The following is a 15,497-nucleotide window of genomic DNA, read 5'->3' on the forward strand; positions in this document are numbered from 1 at the left end:
AGCTTTATATAGAAAGGAGACAAAACATACGACTTAGATTTATGATCTAAACCCATAAATAATACTCAAGTTTTTCTTTTGAATATAGTTACTAAAATAAAGGAAAATAGATACATAATACAGTAATTTTTGTACTGGATATTGTGAGAATAAATCTTTGACTGGTAATGGTCGTGTCGCCAGTACTGACAGAAACACCATTAGGCATCTTCATTACGATGATAGGTGTACCTTGTGGACTAGTTTGTAACATGTATTTGTGGACAGTACAAACACACATTGAATATGACTTACCTGTACGTACACATATACTTGTACAGGTACTTGTGTGGGAATACTATGTGTAAATGGGCATAAGGATTGCACTGTGAAATATTCCTTGTTTCATACACAAATTTTAAACAGACCAACACATTTACCATTTTTTTTTTAAAGTTAGGTCCAGCACATAAAAAATAATTGTAATACTGGGGGAACAAGATATATTTTTGAGTGATAGGAAATCTCCTACAGGTTTGAAAATTGAATTACTAAATTCCTTTATGAATTACATGCAAAAATTATCTTGACAAATGATATTAGCTGAAACTACAGTTGGAAGGAGTTGAAAGACTTTAAAGGTGTCAATTATTCCGCTGTCTGTACCATTTTAATGCATATTCCATTGTCCATGTTAGCAACAAATTATGTTTAGAGTTTGATGTAAATTTCTTGATAGCTGTTCATAAAGTCTCTGGAATATATCAAATTAAATCATTCAGACTAATAATTTTGATCACTTGGATGTCTCAATTCAGAGTCCCTAATTTCAAACTAGGGGGAGATTATAAGCTAGTAGATAAAGCAGTTGGAAAATTCTTTACCAAAATGTTTGAGCTAGTAGCAGGTATAATAACTAGCTTCACACCATCATAAAATGAGGATGTTGGTCCTATCCGTTTTCTATTTTGCCCAAGAATGCCGGCTCTGAACTGATATATCTACATGCAGTTTTTGCTGATGTCTTGAAGCAATTTTATAAACCCAAGAAAACATATCAAATGTGGATAAAGCTTTCCAGTTGAAGGGTAAAGAACCCCCAGATACACCCAAGTACAAACAATCGGCATTGCCTCTATACCCTATTGTTTACTGTAATGCATTGTCAAATGTCAATCTGGAGAACCTCCTTTCAAGACTAAATTAAATTAAAGTAAACCTTTGAACTCATGCTAGGATGTACAAGTCCACATCATAATAAAATGACCCAATATTCCTATACGTGACACGTGACACCGTATATTTATGACGTGGCATCATAACTCTTTAATAAGTGGTCATAAAGAAGACCCCACCCTTCCTCCAGAACATTTCCTCTCTAGGAAGTCGCTGATCATAAAATATTGCTGTCAAGTGTCTGTATATTGATCAGAGTTCTATACTATGGGAAACTTTCCCATATGGATTCTATACCCTACTCTGCAGTGGAACTTGATACATACAGTATACCGCATGGTTACATTTGGGATCAGAAACTTCAGATCCCAATAATGTGACATGCAACCTGATATAACTTGTATGTAAAACAAAGGAGTAAAACACAAATAGACAGCAAAAATCCAAAACAACGATAAAAGTATAAAAATAACTGAAATGAAAAATAAAGTGCAAACAAAAATATAAATCTTCCATAACAATAGTCAAACAATAAGTGACCTTGTTTATAGCTGAACATTACTGTCATATCTGATTGAAAATAAAAACATCCACATGCAATGTTTAGCTTTTTATTGAAGATAGAAGCCATATTTTCATGTGATAAATGATCAAGTCTTCTATAAATAAAACCTGCAACATGTGCTTTGAACAGTTGCCAATTTACAAATTCATGAACGTAAATTCTAACTATGCTGACAATTTGTAAAATGTGCAATACTGAAAGCAGGTTTCTAACTAGTTTCTTGTGAAGGAAAGCAATAAACGAAAAATAATTTTGCTTCTGTTATCTTTTTATAACCAATTTTTCAATAAGCACTGCTAACATAAAAAATAATATCTACTGATAATTTTGGACAACAAAAAGATACGCAAGATTGTTTTTGGCCTTGCAATAAATTATGACTGGTTTATTTGATTTGAAAATTTGTATTTCAATGTCAGCTTAAAAGTAGCAAAATTCATGTTTGGCCTGCATAATAACTAGACTATAATAAACCATTATGTTATCATCCTTCCAAAGTTTGCCCTCTGAATATTTAAAATAAATATTATTTAAGATTTTGGCAAACACATGGGTGAATTCATTCACCCATGTTTCACCCATGTGTTTGCCAAAATCTTAAATAATATTTTCACTTTGTGAGGTATTCGTCTTTCATTTTAATGCTGTACATTTACACTTTCTTGATAGCAACATTGGTTAGGTGTAGAATTGGCAATTGATAGGTCACCAGTTCAATGCTGTTTTTTTTTTTTAAATATCCAAAATACTCAAACTTTAGCAACAGAAATTCAGGAAAATGCATCATCAGACTGTTTGATATGGAATAGTTCTGCTGAAAATTACTAGTACTAGTGACAGTGACAATAATATATTTTAATGTGATGATATTTTTTTTTTACTTTCATACTTTTTCTACAAATACCTGGTAAACCAGTTTAATGCTTTCAATGAAATGTAGGTGAGTAGCACTTTAGGCGACATCCTAGAGTTAGGAGGAGACAGACAGATACATATCAGATAGATGAAACATAGATTTGACCCAAGATAATTAATGATGAAACTGATAAATCTTCTCTATGTATTAATACTTGAGCAAAGCCTGAGTACAGAAGGTAGCTATGCTATATGTCACCTCTCCAGTCTCACTGAACAAGTACCTTTTGATACCACATCCCCTCCCATTACTGTCTCTCAAATCTTTCTCATTAATTAACTAACAAGATCAGTCATAGAAGGTACCAGGAGACATCATCATCATTTCATAATTAATAATCCTGACAACAAAGCCACTGTTTCATCTCCAGACAGAATCTGACCATATCTCAACACTGGATCAACCGCAGTGGAGTAGACCTTAAAGCTTAGTAGCCTTAATACTTATGGAAACAGTATAACCTAGCAGATTTACAGTTAAAGTAATATTACCCGACTGATTTAAAATAAAGAGAATATTATCAGGCAGATTTACTCTCAAAAGAATATTATCCGATATGTATAGATTATCCTAACAGCAAGATGAATTGAGATAAATTAACCACCATTTTTTTGTCTTATTTAACAGCCAAAAACAGGCTGCTTTCTCTAGCCAAAAAAAATGCTTTATTTTCCCAAAATTAAAAAAAAAAGTCTGGAATATCTTCCCAATTGCCATAAAACTATTGCTACATTTTCCTAATTTGTGTAGGAATAGGATGTAAAATCATGATAAAACCTGTGGGCAACATTTTCATTTCACACAAAAATTGAAACAATCATTCTTAAATTCAATTTTGAAACACCAAATAAATTGGAATTTTTTATCATGAAGTTGACAAATCTTTCAGAATATCATGTCCAGATTTGTGGTCAAGCAAACATGACCCTCTGGCCACTGACCTCTGACCACTGGAGAAAACCACATGTGAAGAAGTACAAATCCCTGTAAGCTATACTAGCCTAATGCCTTAGTACAATAAACACAGCAGACAGAGAAATAGACAACGTATGTGTCTATCGTGATACACAAGTTTCAGTGTTAACCTTAATGAAACATTTTTTAGGTGTATACATAAATAGGTACACAGTTTTTTGTGTATCTATAAAGAGAGCTAGTCCATGTCTACCATAAAAACCTTTATAAAGTTCATGTAAAACATGACAGGTAGATATCAAATCATCTTTTTTATAATGGAAAAGGACAGTTTTTGTGTGAGTGACATATACTGCTTCTGTCAAACATATCAAACTCTATAATATATTAGCCAACAAATTTTCACTTTTGTCGAGGAACACATTTTCTTTGAACTCTTATATTATACATGAGTACTTGTTTAACTCATTCACCCCTGAAGACACATTTGAACTCTTCCAATACAAAGATTAGAATAGTTCATTATGAAATTTCAGGGGTGAATGAGTTAAAGATCTGAGACTTGTTCAATCCTGGGACCTCAAAGTTCAAGACAGATGCTCTAACTGGTCACCAGTCATCAATCAAAGCCCCCCTCCCCACTTCTCCAATCAACGAAAAACACATTAGACTCTATATGTCACCTTTCATGGGTATATTAGCAATGGCGAAACCTTAGGATTTGAACCCAGAATTCCTGAATTCTGTCCGACTTAGCTATCTTGTCACTGTTTATAATATTAATGCAGTCTATATAATTTCGCTGCATATTGATGTAGGGTTGGTTATACAATGCAGTTGCCACTACAAATTGTATTAATAAAAAAATTAGAGTAAAAATGTTGGTAAACCAACACAATTATCCGGCACTGAGATCCAACGTCCTACGGGCAATGGTCTGATGTCTGTCTGGTACAGGAATTGTATTAATGAAAAAATTGAATTAAAATGATACCAAATTGTAATGAATTAGTTAAAACAACTAAAAGTCCGCTAGAAAATTTAAAACAGAACTTTAACACAAGTGTCCGCTAGAAAATTTAAAACAGAACTTCAACACAATTGTAAGAAAAATATACATGTACAATAATACAACTATACGTTTTTACTGTGGAATCACCATCACTGAACAGAACCAAAACCACGGTGGAAAACTAGTGTTGATAAAACATACTGTTGACCTCAAACAATTATCAGTTATTAACCTAAATATGTCACCCTGAAGTGTTAGCCTTTAAATTCTTTACAAAATGTTAGCAATACAATACACATTGGTTGCATCCAGAATTAGACACATCCATCATAATTATCTCCAAAATAGCGAACCCAGTATTACAGGTCTATAAGTCTGAGGTGTCTGGACCTCCGCGGACACACCATGTAATTGTATTGCTGTGCTGATGGTTTAGATACATGAACACATTCGAGGGTATTAAATTTCAACAGATACCAACAATTGCAATGTTCATCATAAATCATATTAGCAATACTTAAAACAACAGGAATTTCTGCTGGGTATTCAATTTTGCAATGCGAAACAAATTATTGGCCCAATATGATGGACACAATATTGTATGCAATATGGACCGTATGGGCAATTTCAATGTTTTTGATTGTATATCCCCTAGTTTGACTATTATTCAAGAACATTCAGCACACTGAGTAAAGCTTATCCAAACTGACACACTATATAACAAGAATAAATAAAAAAGATATTTCACACAACATCCAATATGGCTATCTGCCCGAATCCATCATTTTCCCAGTAGCCTGGGGCACCAAATACTACCTTGCTATTGATTCAGTTTGATCTGCCAATATCTAAACTGCATTTCAACTTGCCTTAAAGCAAACTATGATGAGCACACATGTAAATCTGGCCAGTTTTATGTCCCCTTGTTGATGAAAAATTGTGTGTACCCCTGTTTGTGTCAAATCTGACTTTATTTTCATTTCGATTGATGAAACAATGGCTATTCCGTTTATTTAGGTATATTCCACATTGGGGTCATATGCATGCAATCTGAGATTTTGTAGCGGTCATAAAGTTAGTTATTGGATGTACATCGCCTGTCCTACACAATGCTAGAGGTCCCAGTGGTAATTCTAGGAAAGTACAGGATTTCATGTAAACAGTAAGCAAAAAGTCCAGACAAGCTATACACAAAGAGAACTAGTAATGCTTCTGTAAACAAAATCTTATTTTATTTTTGTAACCCAATCTTATTCGTCAAACATATAACAGGACCACATTTACAACCAGTAGTTATACTGATGACAAATAAGGACTATTTAATTTAAGTGGCTGGCGTGTGACTTTAGACCTCTCAGTGTGAATCCTTGTAGCTATTGTTTATTCACTAAGATTGACCAAACTTTGTTTCTTTTCGTGAGACCGATTGAAATTCGTGAGAAATGTCTCGCGCCGTGAGGATTTTTATAAGAGTAATTTTCATGAGTCTCGCGCTCACATCGTTAGATATGGCATGTATGCTATTATCAAAGCAGCCAAAAATTAATACACGACTATATACAAACTTGGCATACACTAGTTAAGAAATAATCAACATGTATTTGTGTATTATGGTGAAACATATCACCAGGGTTAGAAAATATTGGGAAAATTAATTAACGAATGACACTTGCGGCCTATGGCAGCGTTGATTAATTTTCCAACATTTTTGAATCCTGAGTTTTATGTTCCACTATAACATACAAACATATGTTGATTATATCTATATTACAAAGTAAAATGTAATGAAAGTCATATTCGTGTCTACCTCAGTGTCCATATTCACCTATGACACCAGGTGACCCAGATAATCTAATTAATTAAATCAGCCTGTTGTTTTTTTCATGCTAACATTTGTCATGTAATGCCTATATTTCTTCATTTCACCACAGGCTGTGGTGCATCTCTATCATTTCTGACCCTTTGGGCAATTGTGCTTTTGAGTGAAATATACCTGGATATATTTAGGAAGGATTTTCATTTTCAGTTGCCATTCGGTCGACAGGCTATATACAATAAACACTGACGTCATGCTTTATGCTTTACTTTATGCCAGATGTTTTTTTCATTTTTCCTTTGCGGTAAGTTCGGTGGAAAATTCTGACCGTGAGCATGAAAGTTTTTAGGCAGATCTACAGGTTACATAAGTTTTTCCGTTTGTCCGCTAGCAAACCTTCAAGTAGTCTACAAAATCAAATGTTGGCACCATCATTCGACAAATGAAACCAGTCCCATGACTTGCTTGTTAACTGGCACATTTGTAGGGGAGGGTTTTGGAAGGTTGTTGGTGTGTTGGAAAAAAATACACGCACATGCAGGGTCCATCGTCCAATAATCCATGGTTATTAACCAATGAAAAGTGTTGTTACATTGCAAACGTGGTAGAATACTGTATACTAAAACCTTTAACCAAGTTGTAAGGGTAACAAGTCTAACAATGGATCACAAAGTTGGTATATATCATCTAACTAAAAATAAATTCAGATTTGACACAAACAGGGGACACACAATTTTTCATCAACAAGGGATAAAACTGGCCAGATTTACATGTGTACTCATCTCAATAATAATTTAATATACAACATCTGATCTTGTGTCAGGGTCCACTAAGGTCAATAATACATGGTCATTATTGAATTCCAATGTATTCTAGATTAGATCAGTTATCATCAGTAATGCAATATTCAAAAGGCTAATTCAATCACATACAGCTGGATTCTTTTTTTGTGCAAAATAACATATAGCTGCTTCAGCAAATATTCCAACCCTCCCTCCAATAACAATGAGACATGCATTCTGTTGGTAGTTAACAAGTCCTTAGATACAAACAGAAAACAATGTATCACTCTACTTTCCATCTATTCAGAACAGCTATAGGATAGCACATTCTTATCTCTAATCTTGATGGCAATATGCCCCTTTCCACCTTCCTAAATTAGAATGAGCATATTTCTTTCCATCTTTCCCTTGATTTCCTCAATCTATCCCTTCCTGACTCTGATGGGGAGATGTGCCCTATCCCCTACAAGATTTTGCTGGAGATATGTCACTCTTTCATTTCCTTTTTCTGACAGATATATGTTTTTATTAGACCTCTATTTATTCTGGTGTGGAGATGGCCCTCCTCCAATACACTGGTTTGGAGATTCTCCCTCGTCTCCCATACCATCCATCAGCCTAAACACAGGCTACTGCATATACCTGGCTGTGCCACTAACCCAAGACACACATTTTGGCTACAAGACATGTTTATCAAGTGCAGTGATACGCCCACGCAATAAACACATTATATCGAGTTTTGTAAACAGCACGTCCTCACTTTTATTCTGAAAACACTAGACAGTAATTATGCAAATCTCTGAATAATGCATTCAATCAACTTTCTACACAGAATCAAGCACAACAGACCTTTTACTGTTATCAATCATGATTATAAAGTAATTTTCCTGAGTTAGCCAATGTTAAATCAGTGGATGTACTTATCAATTAGAAAATGTTACTGTCAATCACAATCAAACTAATTATCAAACCTGCAAGTGACAGGCTAGGATAACCAAAACAAAAGTACCATATACAGGCATCTTGGTTGTATCCAACTCTAATTTTGTTTAGTGTTTGAAAGTGCATGGCATGGGTGTACAATTCCACTAGCCGTTAGCCTGGTCCCCGGGGCTAGAAGATTTCGTCCCCAGAGCTAGAAGATTTCGTCCCCAGAGCTAGAAGATTTCGTCCCCAGAGCTAGAAGATTTCATCCCCAGGGCTACAAGATTTCGTCCCCAGGGCTACAAGATTTCGTCAGGGCTACAAGATTTCGTCCCCAGGGCTACAAGATTTCGTCCCCAGAGCTAGAAGATTTCAATGTCAGGTCATCAACAGATGGCTGTATCATAACACAGTCTATGTATGACAGCTAACACATGGTTAGTGATACGTAATCTTTAAACTTTGAGGAACAAAATTACAAACTTGCAATAAATATGAATCCAAAGGTTAAATCTGGTGTCTGTTAGCAGCTTTAAACACATGTATACACCAGAGTTGTATAAACTAACCATTCATCAAAAGCCTAGATTATTGACATCCAGATTTTAATTTCTATTCAATATTAAGATTGTGCCAATAGTCTTTGGGGTTTCCTTATACCCGTCTTTCTTTCTTCCTTCCACGGAACAAGTGTATACAATCAAACATAAATGTTCAGACTCTGCAGTGCTCCTAGCTGTCTGTGTACACAATAGTTACCTGGATCCTCTCTTTGTCAGGTAGAGGAACATGCTCATATCTTCATGGAGTATAGCACATTCATTCATGCAAGCTCCCTGTAGAAATGACTACTGCTACTGATGAAGCAGTTTTTATGGGTTCACTATCACTCCATAGGATAGCACCTTGTAAAAGTCCTACATAAGAGTTTACCGTGTATTCACCGACACTCCATGGGATAGTCCCTATGCAGGAGTCATTTTCTACATATTGTGTCCACAGTCACTCCATGGGGTGTTCACTTTGAAAACATGATATATGGAGTACCCTCTATGCATTCTAATCATGTTTATGGATTGTTGAGTCTTAATAAACAGGTAAATATTTAATGATGACTGTGCTCATACCTTTTAATACATCTGTATATATGTTAAAGTGATAACAATTTTTCTCCATTCTGTTTTTCTTAAATCACAGGGATTGACACTAACACTGGTTTATGGAGGTAGTTATTTTATGTCCCCGACAATCAATTACTTTTTATGTTTCCTGATTGAGATGTTTCCATAAGCAAATATTTGACAAGTTTTATTGACAAAGGACAAGCAAATATTCCAAGCAAAAATAGTTAGTGACTAACCCTGTTTAATCTTCTGATACAAATAACATTAACTAGGTGAAAGTTTTTCATGTTCACATATCTATAACTTGTCCAATCCCTTTTTTACTGACAATAATATATGTTGACAATAACATATGTTGAGACAAACTACAGAAATTTAAATTTCTACTTAAGAACAGCAATAAAATTACTCCAAGATGGTTATATCTAAAGATACCAATCCTGCTGAAGGATCCATGACGGTCTGACCTTATCACAGCTCCGTTAGGTTTCCTATCCAAGTTCAATTAATGCCTCACAAAATGGTGCACAAGAATGTGTTCATCATTGTTGACGTGGGAATCAAAGACATTTAAAGTTTAGACTAGATATTCTGGTAGAGGCACTTACTGTTATAACCATGTAATCACCTCCAGAACAGTACAGATACGTGGTATTATTGATAAATGCCAGTTCCACACAAATTGTGGCTCAGATTTACATGGCAATGTGCCAAATGCCAATAACGTCTAATTTAAGGAGGGTGGGTAACTAAATTGAAAAACTTCAATAAATAGATTGGAGTTTAGTTCAGTTGTTGAGTAACATCAGTGATTATAGGTATTCAAGTCAATACAATGATTACACTCCCTCCGAATCAATAATTTCTCACGGCTAGGACTTCACAAACAGTACAATAATTATCCTTTGTTTCACAGGCAACCTTCACGGAAATACTGAGGGCTGCAGAGGAGCAAGACTACAATTAGAGTAACAGATCTGGAGACAATGACGGCTACAGAGGGACAATACTACGACAACTGGAGGGCTACAGAGGGACAATACTACTGCAACTGGAGGTCTGGAAACACTGAGGACTATAGAGGGACAATACTACTGCAGCTGGAGGTCTGGAAACACTGAGGACTATAGAGGGACAATACTACTGCAGCTGGAGGTCTGGAAACACTGAGGACTATAGAGGGACAATACTACTACAACTGGAGGGCTGGAAACACTGAGGACTACAGAGGGACAATACTACTACAGCTGGAGGGCTGGAAAAACGGAGGACTTCAGAGGGACAATACTACTACAGCTGGGAGGCTGGAAACACTGAGGACTTCAGAGTAAGACTACAGCTGGAGGACTGGACATACTGAGGACTACAGAGTTAGACTACAGCAGGAGGGCTGGAAACACTGAGGACTACAGAGTAAGACTACAGCTGGAGGGCTGGACATATTGACGACTACAGAGTAAGACTACAGCTGGAGGGCTGGACATTCTGAGGACTACAGAGTTAGACTACAGCTGGAGGGCTGAAAACACTGAGGACTACAGAGTAAGACTACAGCTGGAGGGCTGGGCATAATGAAGACTACAGAGTAAGACTACAGCTGGAGGGCTGGATATACTGAGGACGACAGAGTAAGACTACAGCTGGAGGGCTGGACATACTGAAGACTACAGAGTAAGACTACAGTTGGAGGGCTGGGCATAATGAAGACTACAGAGTAAGACTACAGCTGGAGGGCTGGATATACTGAGGACGACAGAGTAAGACTACAGCTGGAGGGCTGGACATAATGAGGACTACAGAGTAAGACTACAGCTGGAGGGCTGGATATACTGAGGACGACAGAGTAAGACTACAGCTGGAGGGCTGGACATATTGACGACTACAGTGTAAGACTACAGCTGGAGGGCTGGAAACACTGAAGACTACAGAGTAAGACTACAGCTGGAGGGCTGGACAGATTGAGGACTAGAGAGTAAGACTACAGCTGGAGGGCTGGACATACTGAAGACTACAGAGTAATACTACAGCTGGAGGGCTGGAAACACTAAAGGCCTAACAATACAATGCATAATACTACAGCTGGACAGAAAAGAGTGAATAACAGATTCCCTACTGTTACCCATCACATTGACTAATCTAATTACTTCTGCTCCACAATATTTAATTATACATAGGCACCAGATGGGGTCTCCCTTGTATGTACACTAGGTATGCCTATGTATGCTTTATACATGGTATAAGGAACGGAACCACATAGTCTGCTGGATAACCGAACTACTCGGTAGTGAAGCGGATGTAAAACCTATCAATCAATCAATCAATCAAACCACATATATCTTGGTCATTGTAGAGTGAATCTCTACAAAAAATCAGGAACTGTAAAACGCTCTGCACTTATAAGTGGTTTGCAAAATCTACCTATTACAATAAAATATGTACGTGTCTTGGTCATTGAAGATGTAAAAATGTATCTTATCATGACCCACTCATCCGTTTTTGTATTTGAAGAATGCATCTTTTTATATTGTTGGAATACATGAATTAGACAACTTTCTTAAGTAATTTTGAAAGTACAAAACAGTGTAATATTGACACAAAATTTTATAGTCAGCCTATGTATGGAACTTGAGACAGGTGTGTCTTGTGTTGTTAAGCTTGGCCTTAAAGCGCTTTGAACTAATACAAGAGGCCCATGGGCCTTAACGGTCACCTGAGTCTATAGTATTTATTTTTGTTGTTGAAATATGTACCAATTTGAGTAAAAAATAGTATAATGTTAACTTAACTTTGTCAGGACCATGAGCTGATCATTCCTAGACCAATTTTAAGTGAGATCGGCCTATTAGAACTTAGTAGCAAAATAGCGGCCATGGCAGCCAAATTGTATTTCTGATTGACCCGAAAAATAACAACACTTTGTCAGGACCATGATTCGATCATTCCTACAAAGTTTCAGTTCAATCGGCCAAGTAGATCTTTACTTTAAGTTTGAAATAGTTTACCAAAATGGCAGCTGTGGTGGCCATATTGGATTTCTGATCGACCTGAAAAATAACAACACTTTGTCAGGACCATGAGTCAATCATTCCTACAAAGTTTCAGTTCAATCGGCCTAGCAGAACTTGACTTTAAGTTTGAAATATGTTTTCAAAATGGTGGCCGTGGCGGCCATATTGGATTTATGATTGACCTGAAAAATAACAACACTTTGTCAGGACCATGAGTCGATCATTCCTACAAACTTTAAGTTCAATCGGTCCAGCAGAACTTGACTTTAAGTTTGAAATAGGTTTTCAAAATGGCGGCCGTGGCGGCCATATTGGATTTCTGATCGACCCGAAAAATAACAACACTTTGTCAGGACCATGAGGCGATCATTCCTACCAACTTTCAGTTCAATCGGTCCAGCAGAACTTGACTTTAAGTTTGAAATAGGTTTTCAAAATGGCGGCCGTGGCGGCCATATTGGATTTCTGATCGACCCGAAAAATAACAACACTTTGTCAGGACCATGAGGCGATCATTCCTACCAACTTTCAGTTCAATCGGTCCAGCAGAACTTGACTTTAAGTTTGAAATAGGTTTTCAAAATGGCGGCCGTGGCGGCCATATTGGATTTCTGATCGACCCGAAAAATAACAACACTTTGTCAGGACCATGAGGCGATCATTCCTATCAACTTTCAGTTCAATCGGCCCAGCAGAACTTGACTTTAAGTTTGAAATGTAAAATGTTAACGGACGACGGACGACGGACGACGGACGACGTACGACGGACGACGGACGACGGACGACGACGGACGAAAACGGATAGCAATAGGTCACTTGAGCTAAAGCTCAGGTGACCTAAAAAGGCTTATACATGCATTGCATATTACAGAGGAGAGAAATGTGTCTTAGTCAAGACCAGTACAGCATAATATTAATATGCATCTGGTATATTGATTTTAATATATTCTCTTACGTATCAAAATTGGAAACACCCAGAAACTGTACATGACCGACACAAAGTTTGTAAAACAAACGTGTTTAAGTTAGAGCATCAATATATCGACTGTGTATATACTGTGTTACAGGGCTCTGGAAACACCAATGACTGCACCAATGAGTTAGTAAACAGATGTTTCTTGGTCAATACCATCTTTATCCTCCATTACTATCCACTGTTCAGTGTGATTCCCACACATCCCTGACAACAGAGAAGCCTGTGTCTGATCGTTAAAGAGTAAGTACCACAAGTCTATATACAATTGTATAGACAAGACATGGAGGAGGCATGCCATGCCCATCTGGTCAGGATTGATGAGGACTCCACCGCATGTCTAAGGTTCACAATGGGTGCTTCAAATTCTCCTACTTTCACATCATCTGAACTCTAAAACTCTACAACTGCATTCTTATAACGATCACAGTTATAGCATTGCCATGTAAGATATTTACAAACCACTGCAGAAGTTGGTTGCTTCAAACTTGAATTTTTGGGAATTGTTTTAAATATATTTAATGTTAAATTATAGAAAGTATATCCAACTCCAAATTTTTAAGCCAATAGCTGTCAAATTTTGCATTTATCAATCTTATATTCAATAAATTTGACAATTCTACAATTACAAGTCTTATCATATTTCTATATACAATGAAATCTGTCTAATCCAAAACCATAAGGGTAACTGTTTGGACAGTTTAAAAATAACTCAGGCCTTTTAGCACAAGAGATTTATTGACTACGGTAAACCTCTGGTCAGTTTGAACAAATTTAAATAAATATTGTCAATCCTGTTCAAATTACACGAAATTATAGCCGCTGAAATAAGAGTAGTTCAAACTATCCGAGTCGAAATCGACAAAAATCACGGCAATTGATACGGAACAACAACGGCCTTATTGCGATATATATTTGCAAATCTGGAGATGAATAATGGTATATATATATCTTTCTTATATTTACTTACATATTAATAATAAAAACTAGAATTATGTCAGTGTGACATTAAAGCCGCTCACCACTTTAAATTTAATTGCTTCAGTAACACATTGAGCATCAATATCTACTATAATACCTCAGATATGTGTTCTGTATTCTGGTAATTGAAAATCAGGGCATGTGATGATGTTGCCTTTTAAATTTCCAAAATCAATCACCTCTTAAATGATGCCTTAAACAGATTCTCCCTCTCCTCTTTTTTACCCTCTCTAAGTGTGACGCATTGTTGTAATTTTCATTAATTAGCATCCTCCGATGATGTGACATGAGCATTTACGTGCATAATGGCAATCGGTGAATGGATAATAAAGAATAGGTGCATTTTGTGCTTGTGAAATGAAGGATAATTAACAGTAGTGGGAAAACATGCATAGATAAAAGAGACAGTGTACTCCTTTTATTTTCATTTATTTTTTAATCATGTTAATAATAATTATTAATATATATAGTGACTTATTTGCTGTCATTGAATATACAAAATCTCACAAATATTCTTGGAATATATTTGAATTATATTTCCCAATGCGACTTTACCAACCTAAGAGTTATTTCCCTTACACCGGATTTGATCATATTTTGACACAGCGCGAATTCTTGTCAAACAGCAGCGGCAGTTGTGTCATGTTCTTAAATTGTTACATTTTCATAAATACATACACCAGAAAAAGCATGCTGTGTAATAGAAATGTTTGATAAGCATGCACGGTTCACATATCGTCTCGTCTCAGAGCCGTTACCGTTATCAAACTAAGCACGATTTGTCATATTACGTTCCCGTTTGAAACATCAAAATAAAGGTTATACTTCATCACTCATACGGTTTATAAGTATATATATTTACTTCTTCCTTCTACAGACAGCGTCAATGCTTGACAGTCTTCACATGTGCTTTCTCGAATCACACGCGTTAACCTCCTCAGGCCTCAATCCGAGTTGCTAAAAACGTTCCAACCCAGTGCACGAATTTCACCACCACAACACTCGTAGAATGCACCGGAGTTAAACATTTTGTTTTCAGCAATTATTTGAATTATGGATTATTATTTGGAGAAGAGTATCAGAAGACTTCATGTAACCCACAGGTGAGTGTCAGAGATTCTACTTTCTATTTACGATAACGAAACTATATAGCGGAAGCATGCAAGACTGAATTATGCGCACGCACTCCGAACGGAAATGGGTCCGTCATTTCGTTCTCTGGACAGAATTAATAAGCCGCTCGGCTCTCGCCAAGAGCGGCTTAAAATTAAGTTAAATTGCAAAGCAGAGACAAGAATGTAGGCCGCAAAGCAGTAGATGTTTTCG

The 15,497-nt window shown here is 36.4% G+C and overlaps 1 protein-coding gene across 3 annotated transcripts in view; it reads right to left on the reverse strand.

Moving 5' to 3' along the window:
- LOC110447837 (MOB kinase activator 2-like) overlaps positions 1-15,497 on the reverse strand; it is a 63,732-nt gene that overhangs the window by 37,020 nt on the left and 11,215 nt on the right. Inside the window, exon 1 of one of the 3 annotated variants that reach the window (XM_021493777.1) lies at positions 8,845-8,922. The exons of the other annotated variants lie outside the window; for them this stretch is intronic. Coding sequence (XP_021349452.1) covers positions 8,845-8,912 — 68 coding nt within the window. The 5' untranslated portion in view covers positions 8,913-8,922. Of the gene's footprint in view, positions 1-8,844; positions 8,923-15,497 lie in introns of those variants that run through there. 3 annotated transcript variants of the gene reach the window in all.

This window comes from Mizuhopecten yessoensis, unplaced genomic scaffold (assembly GCF_002113885.1).
Source record: "Mizuhopecten yessoensis strain PY_sf001 unplaced genomic scaffold, ASM211388v2 scaffold3627, whole genome shotgun sequence".
Classification (NCBI taxonomy): Eukaryota; Metazoa; Mollusca; class Bivalvia; order Pectinida; family Pectinidae; genus Mizuhopecten; species Mizuhopecten yessoensis.